The sequence below is a fragment of the Pristiophorus japonicus genome, chromosome 15 (assembly GCF_044704955.1).
Source record: "Pristiophorus japonicus isolate sPriJap1 chromosome 15, sPriJap1.hap1, whole genome shotgun sequence".
Classification (NCBI taxonomy): Eukaryota; Metazoa; Chordata; class Chondrichthyes; family Pristiophoridae; genus Pristiophorus; species Pristiophorus japonicus.
In genome coordinates this window covers 59,970,632-59,986,541 of record NC_091991.1, presented here as the reverse complement: position 1 = coordinate 59,986,541, position 15,910 = coordinate 59,970,632, and the positions used below count along the sequence as shown (strand labels likewise).

The 15,910-nt window shown below is 45.3% G+C and overlaps 2 protein-coding genes across 2 annotated transcripts in view; one reads left to right on the top strand and one right to left on the bottom strand.

Annotated features, from left to right (window-relative positions):
- LOC139281546 (voltage-dependent calcium channel subunit alpha-2/delta-4-like) overlaps positions 1-15,910 on the bottom strand; it is a 745,953-nt gene that overhangs the window by 251,681 nt on the left and 478,362 nt on the right. The gene's annotated exons all lie outside the window — the stretch shown is intronic.
- The window catches only part of LOC139280802 (leucine-rich repeat and transmembrane domain-containing protein 2-like), a 136,772-nt gene that overhangs the window by 87,033 nt on the left and 33,829 nt on the right, over positions 1-15,910 (top strand). Inside the window, exon 3 of the mRNA XM_070900512.1 lies at positions 10,473-10,591. Coding sequence (XP_070756613.1) covers positions 10,537-10,591 — 55 coding nt within the window. The 5' untranslated portion in view covers positions 10,473-10,536. The remainder of the gene's footprint in view (positions 1-10,472; positions 10,592-15,910) is intronic.

Genomic DNA, 15,910 nt, shown 5'->3' with positions numbered 1-15,910 from the left:
TCGCATGGCATCCCCACTCCCTGGTGGTCCAGGTAGGTGGCTTCTTCTTTGGCAGAGTATGCAGCTTGGGCCCTTCCCTTTAATTGAGGGAAGAGCCCCTAGTACTCAGCAGTTCTACGCGACCCAGTGCGTAGCGCTACTGAGGCGTCCACCCCATTACCACCCCAGGAGAGAGATGGAGCCCCACTTCCTTCCGGGGGCGGTAACCCGAATTTAGTGAGCGGGGCGGGACTTCTGCGTTTGGTGCAAAATGTCCCGCCTCCCGGATGTTACCGCCCCAGAATGGGGCGATACCCAATTTCTAAACATTTGAAATGTTTGAGGAAAGTGATAAGGTGCTGTCTCAATGAAAATCCAAGCCTTTCTTTCATAAGGCAAACTATACATGTACATACGAGCAGAATTTTTTTTTCCAATTATTCTTAAAACTGATACCTACATGGCTCTGTACTTTGGAACAAAATGTGGCACTTACTTAATGTGTAAATTGTTGGATATATTAAAACAAAATGAATATGAACAAATTGTATTTGGAAAGAACTTTGAGGGTGCTCATTGTAAAAATAAGCAAAAGGAACAGAAGTATCTCTATAAACATGTCAGACTCCTTCATTTTGACTCATTCTGTTATTAAAATATTAGCAAGTGACCAATTCATCTGCGAGGTCTCAGGTTTGTCAGCTGATCAGCTGTAAGTAGAGCAGGCAGCAGATCTCAAGTTACTATCTATAACACAGCAGCAGTAGAGAAACTGCACAGTTCTACTACCATCAGAGCGCGGTATGTGCCAGAGGGCTCACTGTACCACAGCCAGGACCTTACAATGTGGTAACAACAAATGGCAACAAGAGCTGGCTGAGTAATTAGAACGACTGAGCAATCAAGGTGGAATGTAAGTGTGTTAAAATCTTTTGTCGAGATGTGAATGGTTTGGAGACTAAACACTGGGCTGTTACAGGGTCTGTGTCTTTTTCTCAGTATTTTATAGAGGATTTCTAAAATGGAAAACATTCTGGGTCAATCCACAGCAGATCGTGCTCTTCTGCACTATTAGATCAAATTTGTTGATTGGGTATGAAGTAACAATGCAGGAATGTGTGGCAAGATCTAACCATGCCTTGTCTGGAATCTTTTATTCTTTAAATTGTTTCCTACTAATTTCTGCAAGCCTGAAAGTAATGTGATATTTCTGCTAAACCGTACTGTTCTTTGGTACGCTACACACTCTAATCATTTCCTTTATGTCTGTACATTTCTGTAAATATATTTCTGTGACATAGAGATATGTACTGTACATCATATTGTAAGGGTCTCTGTGCATACACTATCTGCTTATATCTATCTTTACTTCACATATATGTACCTTTCTGTACTGAGCCTCTATATCCTTACCTATTTGCACACATGAACTATCATATTTAAAGCTATATTATGTATATTGTGGTACATAAACGTCCAGACATTTTGGACGATCACATTAAATCCATGCCGAATGTGTTTCTGTGATATAGCTGTCCCCTAATTGAGCTGAATGATATAGCTACATGCATTCCTTCACATAATGTTTTGTTTCATCTTTACTGTCAGAGATGTTCAAGTAAATCTTTATATAAACTCACTTTGAGCCCAGATTTGTTCTCAATATATTACATGTATCTATCTATCTATCTATCTGTACCTGCACCAATCCCCAGTCCATCTGCATCTGTGTCTGTCCTTCATTCAGTCTATCTGTATCTATCTTTAGCTAACCATTTGTGAGTCTACCTACCTGTAGAGAGAGAGAGAGAGAGTATAAATATATATATATAATTACTTGCATGCCAGTCAAGCTATCTATCTGTACCTATAACTAACTGTCTTTCAATCTGTGTGTCTGTTCGTTGGTCAGACTACATCTGTGCACCAGTGCATCTGTCAATCTATTTCTTTATACCTTTGCTTCTTTGTTTGTCAGCCTCCTTCTCACTACTTGCATTTGTCAGACTTCTACCTCTTTGTGCCTGTGTTTATCTACCCATATCTGTATCTATTTTTATCTATCAGCGAGTCTGCCTAACTCTACCTGTATCAATGTCAGACTGCCTTTCAGTCTATCTGTAGCAGTTTTGATCGATCACCACTCTTTGTACTTGTCACTCAGTCATCTATATATTTGTTCAGATCTACCTGTATCAATGTCTGTGGTCTCTAATTGTTTGAGGTTTCTTTACATGGAAGTTTAATGATGCACTGTCTCAAAATGGGCTGTTACGGTGGGAACTGTGTTATAGTGTGGTTATTTTAAATAGTTTATGTTAGACAGAGTGCTAAAAACAGCTTGGGGGCGAAATTGTGTAGCGCCGTGTTTGGGCCAGAAAGTTTTATCTGTTTGAACATTTAGCCTTTGCCAAGATGGGCTGCAAAATGATGGTAAATTGGGCACTTTTCCTCAGAAATGAAGGGAGGCGGTATGTGAGATGCTAATGGTGTCAGTGGGGTGCCATTACCGGGGCTGCACCTAATTTCAACTGACTTTCATTCAGTGATATCAACCTGCTGCTCATTCCAGTTCTTAAAGGGGATGCCGTTTCAGGCAGCACCTGGTCATTTTCATCATTGCTGAAGTTGACTGAGAGCTGCAAGGAAGGTCTATGATGACTGCTCCAAAACCTCATAGAAGGGCCACTCGTTTCAATGACCTGGCATTGCAGACATTGGTGTGGGCAATGAAAAGAAGGAGGGATGCACTGTTCTCTCCATCTTGGGGTAGGTCAATGCCACGGGTTTTTAGGGCCATGTGGGCAGAGGTGGCCACGGAGGTGTCAGCCAGCACCGTGATCGACAGAAGCCCAACACAGTGCCGCAAGAAATTTAACAACCTCAGTCGGGTGGCAACAGTGAGCACATGTTTGCACTCTAACATACCAGCCTCTAAGTCTCTGATTGCACATTCTGCAAATCAGCACTTAACCCAGCAGGCAACCACCAACCATCTGTACCTACTCACAGTCACAGCCTTATTTCACACCTTGCGAACATTCACAGCTATTTAACCATGGCAGGCATATCTTCCACATACATAACTGGACTCTTACTCACACAGGTTCCTTTCTTTTGCAGGCCAAGATGGCACACTACAAGATGGCGCAGCAGCGGACTGGATAGAGGGAAGCTGAACTGCCCCAGCTTTCTGACCAGGAGGAGCGAGTGCTGTGGCTCATTAACCCACAGGTGGTGGGTGCCGTGGTCGGCGGAGGCGTCGAGCCCGCTAGGGGCAACAATGGTATCTTTATCACCTCATTCCACTTCCCCATTAATCCAGAAGGCCTGATCACTTTCCAGCTCCTTATTTTGTCTGCCTTCCTTGCTTTATTTCTGCCCTCCTGCCCTCACCTTTTCACTACTCGTGCCATTTATGCCTTGAAATAACCATGCAGCAGATGAGCAGCCTGTGTCTGAGCCCTCCCTCCAACTGAGTCACGAGGGAGAAGAGGGGGACAAGGATGAGGAGGGGAAGGAGGAGCCAAGCACTGCGTCATTGCTTCTCTCCCCGCAGGCACCAGCTCAAATACTGGCACTACTCGGACCTTAGAGGTCAGCTTAGTACAAAGGTCTGCACTGGGTAATGCACCGGGGTCTAACGGGCTGCAGCACAGTTAAGGGGAAAGGGAACATCAGAAGCCATTTCCCCGGAGGGCGAGTTTGCACATGAGCTCTGATGCACAGGACTCAGATGAAGACCTCGATGGGAAGGTGGTCACACAAAGGGTGATGGCTAAGCACTCCGACATGATAGGTGCAATGGCAAAGGTGCCCGAGAGTCTGTCGGAAGTGGTAAGGAGTGTGGAGGAGTCCGCCTCCCTCATTGTTCACAGCTCTGCGCACACCATGGAGCCCATCATTGCCAGTGTCCAGACGATGGTGGACTCCCAGAGAGACCGTGTGGACCCAGACTTCATGACGCATGTCATGGGTGATGTGGTAGCTTCCATTGCAGCATAGGTGGAAGCAATGCAACGTCTTGGTGCTGCAATGGAATCAATGGTTGCTGGCCTGGAAGCTCAGACTACTCTTATGCAGTCTGAGCTTGATGCCTCACAACGTTTTGGTGCTCTTATGCAGTCTCAGCCACATGCCACACAAGCTCTGACTGCTGCCATCGTCGCTGGGTTCAAATGGTGTCTCTGCAACCCAACAATCTGTTCTGCAGCAGATTGATGGGGATGTTGAGGTGCTGCCCGGGGGAGTGGCAGTGATTCAGTAGAGCAGGAACCTACTGTCCTCTCTCATGATGACAGCACTCCGGATCCCACCACTGACACTCCGCCATTGCACTTGTTGCTGCCTGTCACCCAGCCAGACCAGACTGCTGCCATCCAGCCTGACGTGGTGCAGACTACAGCTGGGCCTTCCAGGCCCAGAGCTGGTTGAGGGCATTCTACAAGGCCATCTGTAGTCTCTGGCCCTGACACAGAGCAGCCTTCCACCTGCTATGCTGCAGCCACAGGGGACACACTGCGGAGGAGTATTGGAATAGGTCAACGAAAGAGGGACTATAAGGAAATGCACAAGGGTGATGAATAAATGCGCATTTATACATTTTATTGTTGTTTGATAAATGTTGATTGGAATGTTTAATGTTTGCCGTTGTCTTTCATTTCAGTCTTAGGGCTTTAGTACGGAAGGGCAAATTGATGTGGTGATGGGGACGTCCACAGAGACTGGGAAGTGGGATGGAAATCAGTGGAAACAATGGTCACGGACTTCCCTTGTAGGATCGTGAAGGAGTTGTTGCCTCCTCCATCTTGGCTATTGCTGGTCTTGCTCGTCCTCATTCTCCTGCTATTGCTCTGTCTCCTGCTCCTCCTGGTCCTCCTCTTGGTCCTCCTTCTCCTCCTGAGGCTATGCCTGGTGGCAATGGCTGTGCCCTCATGATAGCCAGGTTGTGCAGCATGCGGCAGACAATGACAAATAGGGACACCCGCTCGGGAGAGTACTGCAGGACTTCTCCCGAGCGGTCAAGGCAGTGGAACCATTGCTTCAGCACTCCGATGGTCTGCTCAATAATATTCCTTGTGGCGGCATGGCTCTCATTGTACGAGTGCTGGACAGGAGTGGTGAGATTGCGGAGGGGAGTCATGATCTAGGTGGATAGCGGATAGCCCTTGTTGCTGAGCAGCCAGCCACGAGCTTCATTTGGGGGCTGGAACAGAGCTGGAACACCAGTCTGGTATAGGATGAAGGAATTATGGCTACTGCCAGGATAGCGGGCATTCATGGTAGGTATTCTGCATGTGTGGTCGCACACCTCAGTGAGGGTAGCATTTGTGGTTACAGAGGATCTCAGGAAGGAGATGTAGTCCCTCCTCCTATTGTACAGGGCATCTGTGACCTCACGGATGGAGCAATGGACAGCAAACTCGGAGATGTTGGGGATGTCTCCTGTTGCTCTTTGGAAAGATCCATTGGTGCAGAAATTGAACACGATGGTGACCTTGACTGCTACTGAGAGAGCCGTCCTCACCCTGGTATGAAGCTCCAGGTCTGGTTGCAGCAGATGGCAGGGCTCTGTGGCTACGCCCTTCCAGAAATGCAGCCTTCGCTCACATTGCTCCTCAGTGAAATTGATGTGGGAGAACTGCTGCCAGAATACCCTGGGAGAGTAAGGCCTCCTGTTGCCAGCCCTGTGGCGCCTTCTTCCTCTGGCAACATGTTGCTGTAGTTCGCCCTGTGCTGCTGCCTCTGGTTCTCCCTGCTGCCTATATTTGCCTGTGCCTGTCCCTTTGCCTCTCCCTGTGCCCTGCTCCATGAGCCTCTCCCTGTGGTACTCCCTCTCTTTGTCTTTCTCTCTCCCTCTCTCTATGCCTTTCCCTCTGTAATCGGCTGCGTCTTTGTCTTCGTCTAAGCATCATTTGATGGTGAAGTTGAAGCCCCTATGAAGCGGCAGAAATGGCTGAACTTCAAAACTCCAATGAGTTATACAGGGGAAAAGTTAGGAGGGCAGAAGATTCTTTGAGGTAAAAATCGTTGCTATCGGTCCACCAGCCACTCTGGCTAACAGAAAGCAGAAAAAAGTAATGGCCAACAGAAAATAGTTTCCAAGATGGTGCCTTTAAATAGCACTGCTGCATTTGGTTCCCAACTGCATATCGACAGCTCAAGCTGTTGTTGTCATCACCAGACGATAAAATAGGTTGCGCAGGGCAATTTAACTTCTGGGGTGCTTCTAACCGGAGCAGGACAAGCGCCCCCACAAAACCCCCGCCCAATTCCGCGGGTGCAATTTATGGCGCCACGCCCGGGCAAAATTCATTTTGCACCTCGAACGACTGTCGATGAAAGGGGCAATTTTGCCCCCCTTATATTATATTAATGAGGGTTATAATGAGGGCTGTTAAACAGTTTATATTTTACTAGAATAATGAGGATTAAGTTTATATCATTTCTCATTTAGAGAGGAAGTAATAAACAATATGGGTTATACTAGAGCCTACAGTAAAACAGAGAATTATATTGAAGGGCTCCTTATCAACTGAGCATGCATTATGACTCTACTATTTATAAGCAAGACAGGTAGAACATACATATGTCAAAAGTCATATTGCTTTGTGGAACAGTATGGTGAGGGGTTTATCGTGCTACAATAATATTTGTAAATGGTGAGGTCCATTTAGCACTTTCTATAGACATAATGCAAATGCAAGTAGATGAACACATAGGGGCTGATTTTCATCCAGGCCTCCGCCCGCCCAAGTGCCGCCCAAAGTGCCGCCAAGGTACCGGACGGTACTTTGGGCGGGATATTCATCATCGAGATCCCTCGAAGGTCAGCAGGCGGCAAATGGACGACGTACACTGGCAATCTGGGTGGCAGCGGGCGGGGGCTCTCAGTCTCGGCAGCAGAGGCGCTTGCCGCCCAAGTGCCGCCAAGGATGGAGTCGGGCCCATGGAGGGTCGAAGACCTGAAAAAAAAAATCAACAGTAAAAAATAAAAAAACTATCTGGAGACCTTCAGGGGACCCTATCCAGATAAGTCGCGATTGAAATTTAAAAAAAAAATGTTCACTTACCTTTTTTACAGGTTCTTCATACTTACCGTTGAGGACAGACCAGCCTCTTCGCAGCGGTCCACCCCCGTTCTGCCGCTGACTCCTGCCCACAGGAATATGGGAGCTCGGCGGGTGGGAGATCAGTTGCGCCATTCGGCCGTCCGCTGACATCAGTGGGCGGTTCGCGGCGGCTCTCTCCTCCCGCCTGTTCCAGACCACTCCAGCCCACCTTCAAAGTGGCACTGGGTGGATCTTCACACAGAATGTCGGCGGCAGTGGATGGCAGTCTGTGGCAGCGGGCGGTAAGTTGATGAATTTCGGCCCCATAGTTTAAGCCATCAATTTAACAGCACGAGAAGCAGGAAAATAAACTTATGCTACTTGCACTTTCTGTGTACCTGAGTGCAACTGACAAATGAGCAGAGTTTGTCTGTGTAATACAGGATTACACATTTGTCTGCTCTGCATAAGGCATCATCACCTGCCTGTTATAGCATTGTTTAATGAAATATTTAAAAGCAACACATCAAAATTAAACAATATGCCACGAATTTTTCAATTTCATCAGCATTATAGCTTTTATCATAGAGCAGGAGGAGGCAATTCAGCCCATCATGCCTGTATTGGTTCTTTGAAAGAGTTATTCAATTAGTTCCACTCCCCTGCTCTTTCCCCATAGCCCTGCAACATTTTCCTTTTCCAAGTATATATCCAATTCCCTTTTGAAAGTTTCTGGTAGTGTAATCCAGATCATAACAACTTGCCTCGTAAAAGAAAATTCTACTCAGCTCCCCCAGTGCTGTTGTCAATTATCTTAAATTTGTGTCCTCTGGTTACTGACACTCCTGCCAGTGGAAACAGTTTCTCCATATCTACTTTATCAAAACCCTTCATAATTTAAATTTCCCCTTAACCTTCTCTGCTCTAAGGAGACCAATCGCAGCTTCTCTAGTCTCTCTACATAACTGAAGTCCTTCATCCCTGGTACCATTCTAGTAAATCTCCTCTGCACCCTCTCCAAGGCCTTAACATTCTTCCGAAAGTGTGATGCCCAGAATTGGACAGAATACTCTAGTTGAGATCTAACTAGTGATTTATAAAGGATTAGCATAACTTCTTTGTTTTTGTACTGTATGCCTCTATTAATAAAGCCCAGGATCCCATATGCTTTTTGAACAGCCTTCCTTGCCACCTTCAAAAATGTGTGTAAGTGAATCCACTGGTCTCTCTGTTCCTGCATCCGGTTTAACATTGTACCATTTAGTTTATATTGCCTTTCCTCATTCTTCCTTCCAAAATACATCATTTCACACTTCTATACATTAAATGTAATCTGCTGTGCGTCTACTTATGTCCTCTTGCAGTCTGTTACTATCCTCCTCACTGTTTACTACCTTTCCAAGTTTTGTGTCAACTGCAAATTTTGAAATTATGCCCCCTATATCTAAGTCCAGATCATTAAAATATATCTAAAGAGCAATGGTCTCAGTACTGACCCTCCAGTCTGACAAACAACTGTTCACCACTACTCTCTGCTTTCTGCCTGAGTCAATTTTGTATACATACTACCACTGCCCCTTTAATCCCAGGGCTTCAGTTTTGCTAATGAGTCTATTATGTGGCACTTTATCAAATGCCTTTTGGAAGTCCTTATACACAATATCAACCGCACTACTTTCAACAACCCTCTCCATTATTTCATCAAAGAACTCAAACAAGTTTGTCAGACATGTCTTTAACAAATCCATGGTGGCTTGGATCAGGATCTCTAAAAATGTCCTCACCACTGATGTTAGGCTGATGGGCCAATTGAAAAAATGTGTAATATTTGCAACCCTCTAGTCCTCTGGCACCACTCACATATCCAAGGAGGATTGAAAGATTGTGGCCAGAGCCCCTACAGACCCACCTCCTGTGGCCTATAAAAGACTTCATGGGGTTCATGGGGACAGGCCCCTACAGACCCATCTCCTTTGTCCTGTTGAAGACTCCTTCTTCAGAGATAATTAAATGAGTACTCTTCCTTCACTACTATTTCCCACACCAGCCATGTTTACACTATCTCTGAGTGACACTGCAAATTTGGGCTCTATTGTGCAGATTTGTACCATGGGTAACCATTGGCATTAAGTCTGAACATGGCCAAACCCGTTGCACTTAAGATGCTTACAGTTGGCAGAGAGAGGCCTTAATACAATTAACATGGGCTAGATTCAAACCCATCTCTCAGAAAAGAAAGGACTGTGCGCGAACTAACAACACCACTCCACCCCCACAGTCCCATATATGCCATATAAAAGTTGGAACATGAACTACCCGATAACAAATTATTGAGTCCCTCTGCCCAGCTGAAAGTAGTAGTGGGCTGAATATTGTAGTGCTGTACATACCCTGTTCCTGCTCTGTTTCCACTAGCTGCCATTTTCCTGGGAGTCTCCGCAAGGGCAGCCTGGATACCCACATGTGTCAAAGAGGAGCCTCATTCAAATTGGGGTCCTATGAAGTACATAGGATTCCAACGCAATTTTTAGGTACCAACAGGCAGCGCATGCTCTGCCTATTGGTACCAGGCGATGAGCGGTCTAACCAGAGGTCCTTAAAGGGATTGCTGAAGGCCACTCATGAAAATGTAAGCTTTAAAATGTTTTATTTTTTTATTTTTGTGGGACCAGAAGCTCTCCAGATTTCATGCACCCTCCTAACTGGCAAGCTTACTGCTGACATGGGAACAGTGCTCACAATTTGATCCAATGTAATAAGGCCTGGCATTCAAAATGGCTTGGGTCTATTGGCAGGCACTTTGGATCACCTGCTGAAACTTAAAATCAACCCCAACATGTTGGAACATGGGTTGCTCCCTTTGATTCTTCACACATTATATTATTGATTTTTACCCTGCTGCTGAGCAAAGTCCTCTTCCTGAGTTTTTAATATAAGTTTTAGGAAGAAGCTGATTTATTTTCCATTTTAGGGAACTTTTTCACTTCTATCTCCCTGCCTTGGCTTACCCATAGCACATACAATCCAAAACCTCTGCCAATGGTGTCTTATAATTTACTGCTACAAGGTAGGCATGAGCAGATCAAACATAGGTTGAATCTCACACATGGTGAGACACCTCCTTTTGGCAGCATGGCTGAGATTAGTCACTTCACACCTGTGGTTTAGCATCTGGTAGTTTAGCATATCACTGCTTGTACATGTCAAGACATAGAGGGATGGGACAGGCATTTGTGGTTGCAGTTTCACTGTGTCACTGTCTTCGGAGTTGGGCAAAAGCCACGTGAGTGTAATTGATTTAATTACATAGCTGGTTATAGATGATAAAGCTCATTTAAAAATAATCAAAACAATAATGTCTTCTTCTAGTTTTGTAGACTCAAGTGCTCATTTTATCACTGAGTTGTGACTTTGGACACTACTACGATTCCTTTTCCACAGAACACCAGGCACAAGACACGAACCAACAACTCCAAGAGTGGACGACAAGATACAATAATAAATAATGGGGCCTTTTACAAGTGCAATTGTGACGCAGGGGAGGAAGGCCTCCTGCACATGTGAGTATGGATTATCCTTCTTGAATATTCAGTTCTAATGTGTTTCTCATTGTTGTCTACAATGTCATGTTAGAGGTACTGAGAATGTTGAAGGGAGGAGGAGGAGCCAAAAGGAATAGAAAACACAATTTGAGCATAGAAGAAAACAATTCTTCCCATCATGCCTGGACTTGTGCTAGTTCCACATTTGAGCTATCTACCCCTAGTGCCATTTTTCTGCTTTCGTTTTCTTCAAATGTCACTCTTCCCTCAAATTCCTTCTTAAATTTATTATTGACACAGTTTCAATAGCTGAGTATCTTAAAACATTCCATATTATAATTGTGAAAAAATTCCTGTTAGCTCCCCCATATGCTTCGGGCATTAATTTTAAATGTAGTCCCTTTTGATGCTGATTCATGGACCAGTGGAAATAATTCATTATTATTTACCATCTCATGATTTTGAACATCTTTACTACATCCCTCTTAACCTTCTCTGCTCCAATACTGTCTTCATTTTTAAAGTCTAAAAAAAAATGAAGGGGAATAAAATCAAACAAAATGTCATAAAAAGAATAAAGGATGCATTAGAAAAAGCCTCAACTGGAAATAGGCGCGATCGGTGGCGGGTCGGGTGGGAAAGTTGGGACCCCGCTGTGAAACTGCCGCCACGGGCCTTTCTTAGTGTCGAGTCTATCAGCGTTGAGCAGACCCGACAGGCAGCAGCGAGGGATCCAATTCAGGTAATTAGTGGCTTGTTTAGAGTCATTTAAGAATGATTTTGAGCTTACCTTTTGCATTTGACAGCTTGGCCATGGGGTCCACACTGGTCGTGGGCCACGTCTGTCGAGTTGAGACGGGAGTTCTGTGGCCATTGAATCAGCTGTTGAGTTGACAGCTTCAAATGTAAAGTAAAAGCTCACACCTTATAGAGATATCTTCCCTCAACCACAAGCTGTTCCTCATTGCATTTCCACAACAGATTCACCATTTTGCAAGTCTTTGCACAAGTCTCCATCCAGTCTGACCTCATTACCTCTCTCACCATTGACAGATCACTTCAGTAATCTCTACTTCACCTTCCATCTATTCCATCAGCATGGATACCCTTTATACTGTCTCTCTTTGGTCCTCAGAATCCCACCACGATCAGCCCCAACACCAGCATCCCAGTAGCACCAACAACAAAACAACAAAAGCACCCTTCTCTGCAATCAACTGATGCTGTACAGGACAGAGGGCATCAGCACCTGACTACCTTGCTGCCCAGGACGCCAGGGATGGCCTCATCATGACCAGATTTAGTTCACTTGATGCTGTACACCCTGGCTGCCACATAATGCACCATTCTACACCAACACCATAAAGCATCCCTACAATGCCCAAGCCATTTCTTCCACATTCATCACCATTGTGAGGGGTACTGTTATGTTTCACCATTCACTGCAAATCACTAATCCACTTCTAAAGGTGCACACAAATTTGTCCAAGAACGCAGAGAATTGAAAATAAAGATTTCAATGTTTGACAGCACATTAACAAAAATTTTACATGAACATTGGATAAAACACTCAAGTGGCTACATTTGTGTGTTGTTATTTGGCATTATTGCACGAGGATGAGGGTAAGTGTGAGGGGTGGCTAGTGAGATGGGGATAGAATAATATAGAGAGAGAAGGATGGGTGGAGGTCCAAGGTAAGTTGGTGAATAAGGATGTGCGGGAGTAGCGCCAGGAAGGCAGAGTGATGGGGACGTAATGAGAGGCACAGTGGAATGAAGTTGAGTGTGGCTTTGTGGTAATGTTTCATTATCTACTGAGATGATCGAATGGTTTACTGCACTGCACCCAGGTCTTCCTGACCACATCCCTGCTTGTGCCCTCCCTGCATGCTGTGATTCCCTCCATATGCATCTGGAGGGAGTCATGGGAGAGCCTGGGTGCAGCCCTGTGCCTTTGAACAGTCATTGTCAGTGTTTGCAGCCCCTCAATGCTGTAGAACACTGACAGCATAAATGTCAAAATAAAGTTGGCCATGGTCCCTTTAAGGAAAGCGGCTGATGCCGCGAAATGAAATAACGTCACCAGACCCGCTTCCTCTAACTGGCTGGGAAACGCGCTGGATGGGCTTAACAAGCCAATCAATGGAAATTCATTTCACAGAGCGGGCTGGAGCAAGCAGCGCGGTTGGGACCCGCCACGGACATCGCCCAGGTCAGTAAAATTGCGGCCTTTGAGTGTGGATGGACTCCAGAAAAGGCTCAGATGTTTAGTTGCATCACTGGGTGTTTCTCTGTCAGCGCAGTCTGGTTCCTTGTTGTACAGGTACTGTATCCAATTACTGAGAAGCAATTCATTCAATCGCCCAAACTTGAGATGCTGTCCTATTGCTACTTAGTGAAAAGGATGTCGTCTTTAACATCATGAAGGGTTTTGATAGGGTGAAAAGGAAAAGACAATTTCCTGTGGTTGGGGAATTAGTGATGGTTGCTCTTTGATAATGGGAAACTGATAGCTTACCTATTAGTGCTACTTACACATATCTGCTAAATAAAAATTGCAAAGTTTTATCTGCCATAGATACACTCTCGAGTTGAGTAGCATCAGTTGCTCCCGTAAGTAGTTTAAGTTTTTTGTGGAAGTTGACTCATATTGCTCTATGATAGTGTGACCTTAAATTCATATTCATGGCTCACACATGTGCATTTCTTCAACCTCTCCAAAAGTAGACCAAGCAAACATTTGATGAGATGAGATCAGATATGAATCATTCAGCTGCTTTATTTCACAATAAGGTGAACATACAGAACTGCCATTATGATTCGACGCATTTAGTTCAATCAAATAACATATCTCTGTGTAAAAAAACAACTGAAGAACACATCATACTCACTTTTTAACATATCCAGCATTTCTGACCATTTTGCCCCAACAAAGGCCTTTGCAGCTTTCTCTTTAACAAACCTGATTGTCCTCACAGCTTTTCTGTTTCAAAAAGCATGTAATCCACCCTCCCCGCCCCTCCCCCCGTCCCACCCCCACATCCCAGTTTCTCTCTTTTTGGCCCCGATATTAACTCGGAAGCATGTCGGGAGCGGGGGGGGGGATGGTTCGATATCATGTGAGAAACCTGGAGGTAAGTTCAGCGTGTCTGTCAGAGGCATATTAAAGCAGCCAGCTCATTATCATTTTACTACTGGGTTTGCCATCGACTACACGGCAGCAGGAGTGATGAGGACCCGCATGGCGCAATCTCAACTCCAGTATTTAAAGGACTAATCCAAAGATGGAATTTGGAGGAGTTGGAGAACAAGAGAAGACAAAATTCCGCAACCTTGCGTCAGGTTTTTCACTGGTATTTCGCCGTTTTGGGCGGAAAATGGTGCAGCGGGAAATTCCCTGAAGTCTTGCGTTGGCGGTTTTGAAATACTGCTGGGGAACAGACCGCCAGCGTGCAACGCTGGAAAAAGCACTTTCACTCAATATTTGGTGCAGTGGTGACCCATAGGTAGGACCAAAAAAGTAGAGGAGAAACCTGTTGGTGCAGCCCTTGGAACGGCGGTAGGTATGAAAACCTGCAAAAAAGTAAGTTAAAGTTTTTATTTTTTAATTCTTTCACAGCGATTCGCTAGAAAAAGGTCTTGTGAATGTTTTGTGATTTTTTTATTTTTTGGAAAAAATTTTTTTTTGTGTTTTCCTCCCTCCCGAGGCCTAACTCGCAGCGGTATTGGCCTCGGAGAAAAGTTGCAAAAAAATTTGCGGTTTGCGCTACGAATCCTCTTGCAAAGCCGATTTTTCCCACTGGGCATATTTTTTCCCGAATGTTTGGCCTTGAAATCATAGCAAAGTCAGAGCGGTTTTTTGGGGGGGAAAAAACCGCTATGACCCAAAATCAAATTTCTAGCCCAAGATGTGCTTCAATGATGCCTCCCTTGATATACTGCTGGGGGCTGGGAGGAGCTGGAAAGGAATAATCTTCCCCAGCAACGGGAGGAAGACACCTACTGCTGCCACAAAGAAGGCAGAGCTAGCCAGCAGAAGGAGCATTGTGCCACGTGCATAGATTCAGTACAAGATGCACTTTAATGAGCTGACATGGTCAGGAAAGGTGAGTACAGTTCCTGCTGTGTGCATAACCCCACCCCCTCACTCTGCCTTGTCAAGCCCAAGCCTACTCCATCACATCATTCCCCATACCCACTACCTTTCAACTGTACCCATCCTTCTCTTTCTATGCACTTCCTCATCCCCATCTATCCACCCACTCACTCTCATCCTGATGCAATTTCATGCCTCTCCATGATAGCCACCCTCACCAAATGCACTGCATCCTTTGGGTGAACACATATCATTACAGTTACTCATAGGTCTGTTCTTTCCCCCGTTACAGGAGAAGAGAGTACAAAACACGAGAGAGAAGGAAAGAACCAGAGGTGATCCTCCACAGATTTCCCAGCTAACAAAAGAGGAAGTGCTGTAGATCAGTGGCATTTCAACCTCTCTGGCCATGGGAAATGCGGAGATGGGGTCCTCCCAGCTACCTGGTGACACAATTAAATATAAACGATCTATATGTCATACAACACCAGGTCATACTGACTTGATTTCAATATTGAGTGAAATATGATCACCTTCATAATGATAATTTACAATATATTTAACTTGCCGGAACTAATTCATATCTTTTCCTTCCACCAGGGCCTTCACGCGTGCAGTGAGAGTCCATGGACCTCGCGAACGATGAATCCTCAGAGGAGCTGATTCATTCTGAGGGTGCACCATCACAGGACACATGCTTACAATGCACCAGCTCAGATACTCACACTTTGGTGGGACCAGGTAGACAGATAGTTGGGTTTTCATCTGATGACTAGCTTACAAGTTGGCAAGATCAAATGATGGTGGCAGACACAGCTGTCGAGAGTCCACACCGGAGGGCACAGCCCTCTCTAAGAGCTGCTAAACTGGACACAGATGCTATACCCTGAAGGATGTCGATAAAAAGAATAATCAATGAGAAGCAGCAGAGAATGTGCGATGTACTAACAGGCTTTCCAAGCACACTGACCACGATGCAGAGAGAATAGTTTAGTCCGCATCGTGCATGAATGGGTTGATGTCGCAGGTCATTACAATAAAGTCTTCTTGCATGGATGGAGTGGCCAGCCCCATGGAACATCAAACGCAGCAATCAAATGAGTCCATCCATGCCTTGACCATGGCTGTGCACACTCTGGATGCCAAACTGTCTGCCGCCTTAAATAGATGAAAGATATCTTTGCCTTGGCCTTACAGCGCTGCACTGATCTGGACCAAAGTGCTCTCCAGCAGAGTGGTAG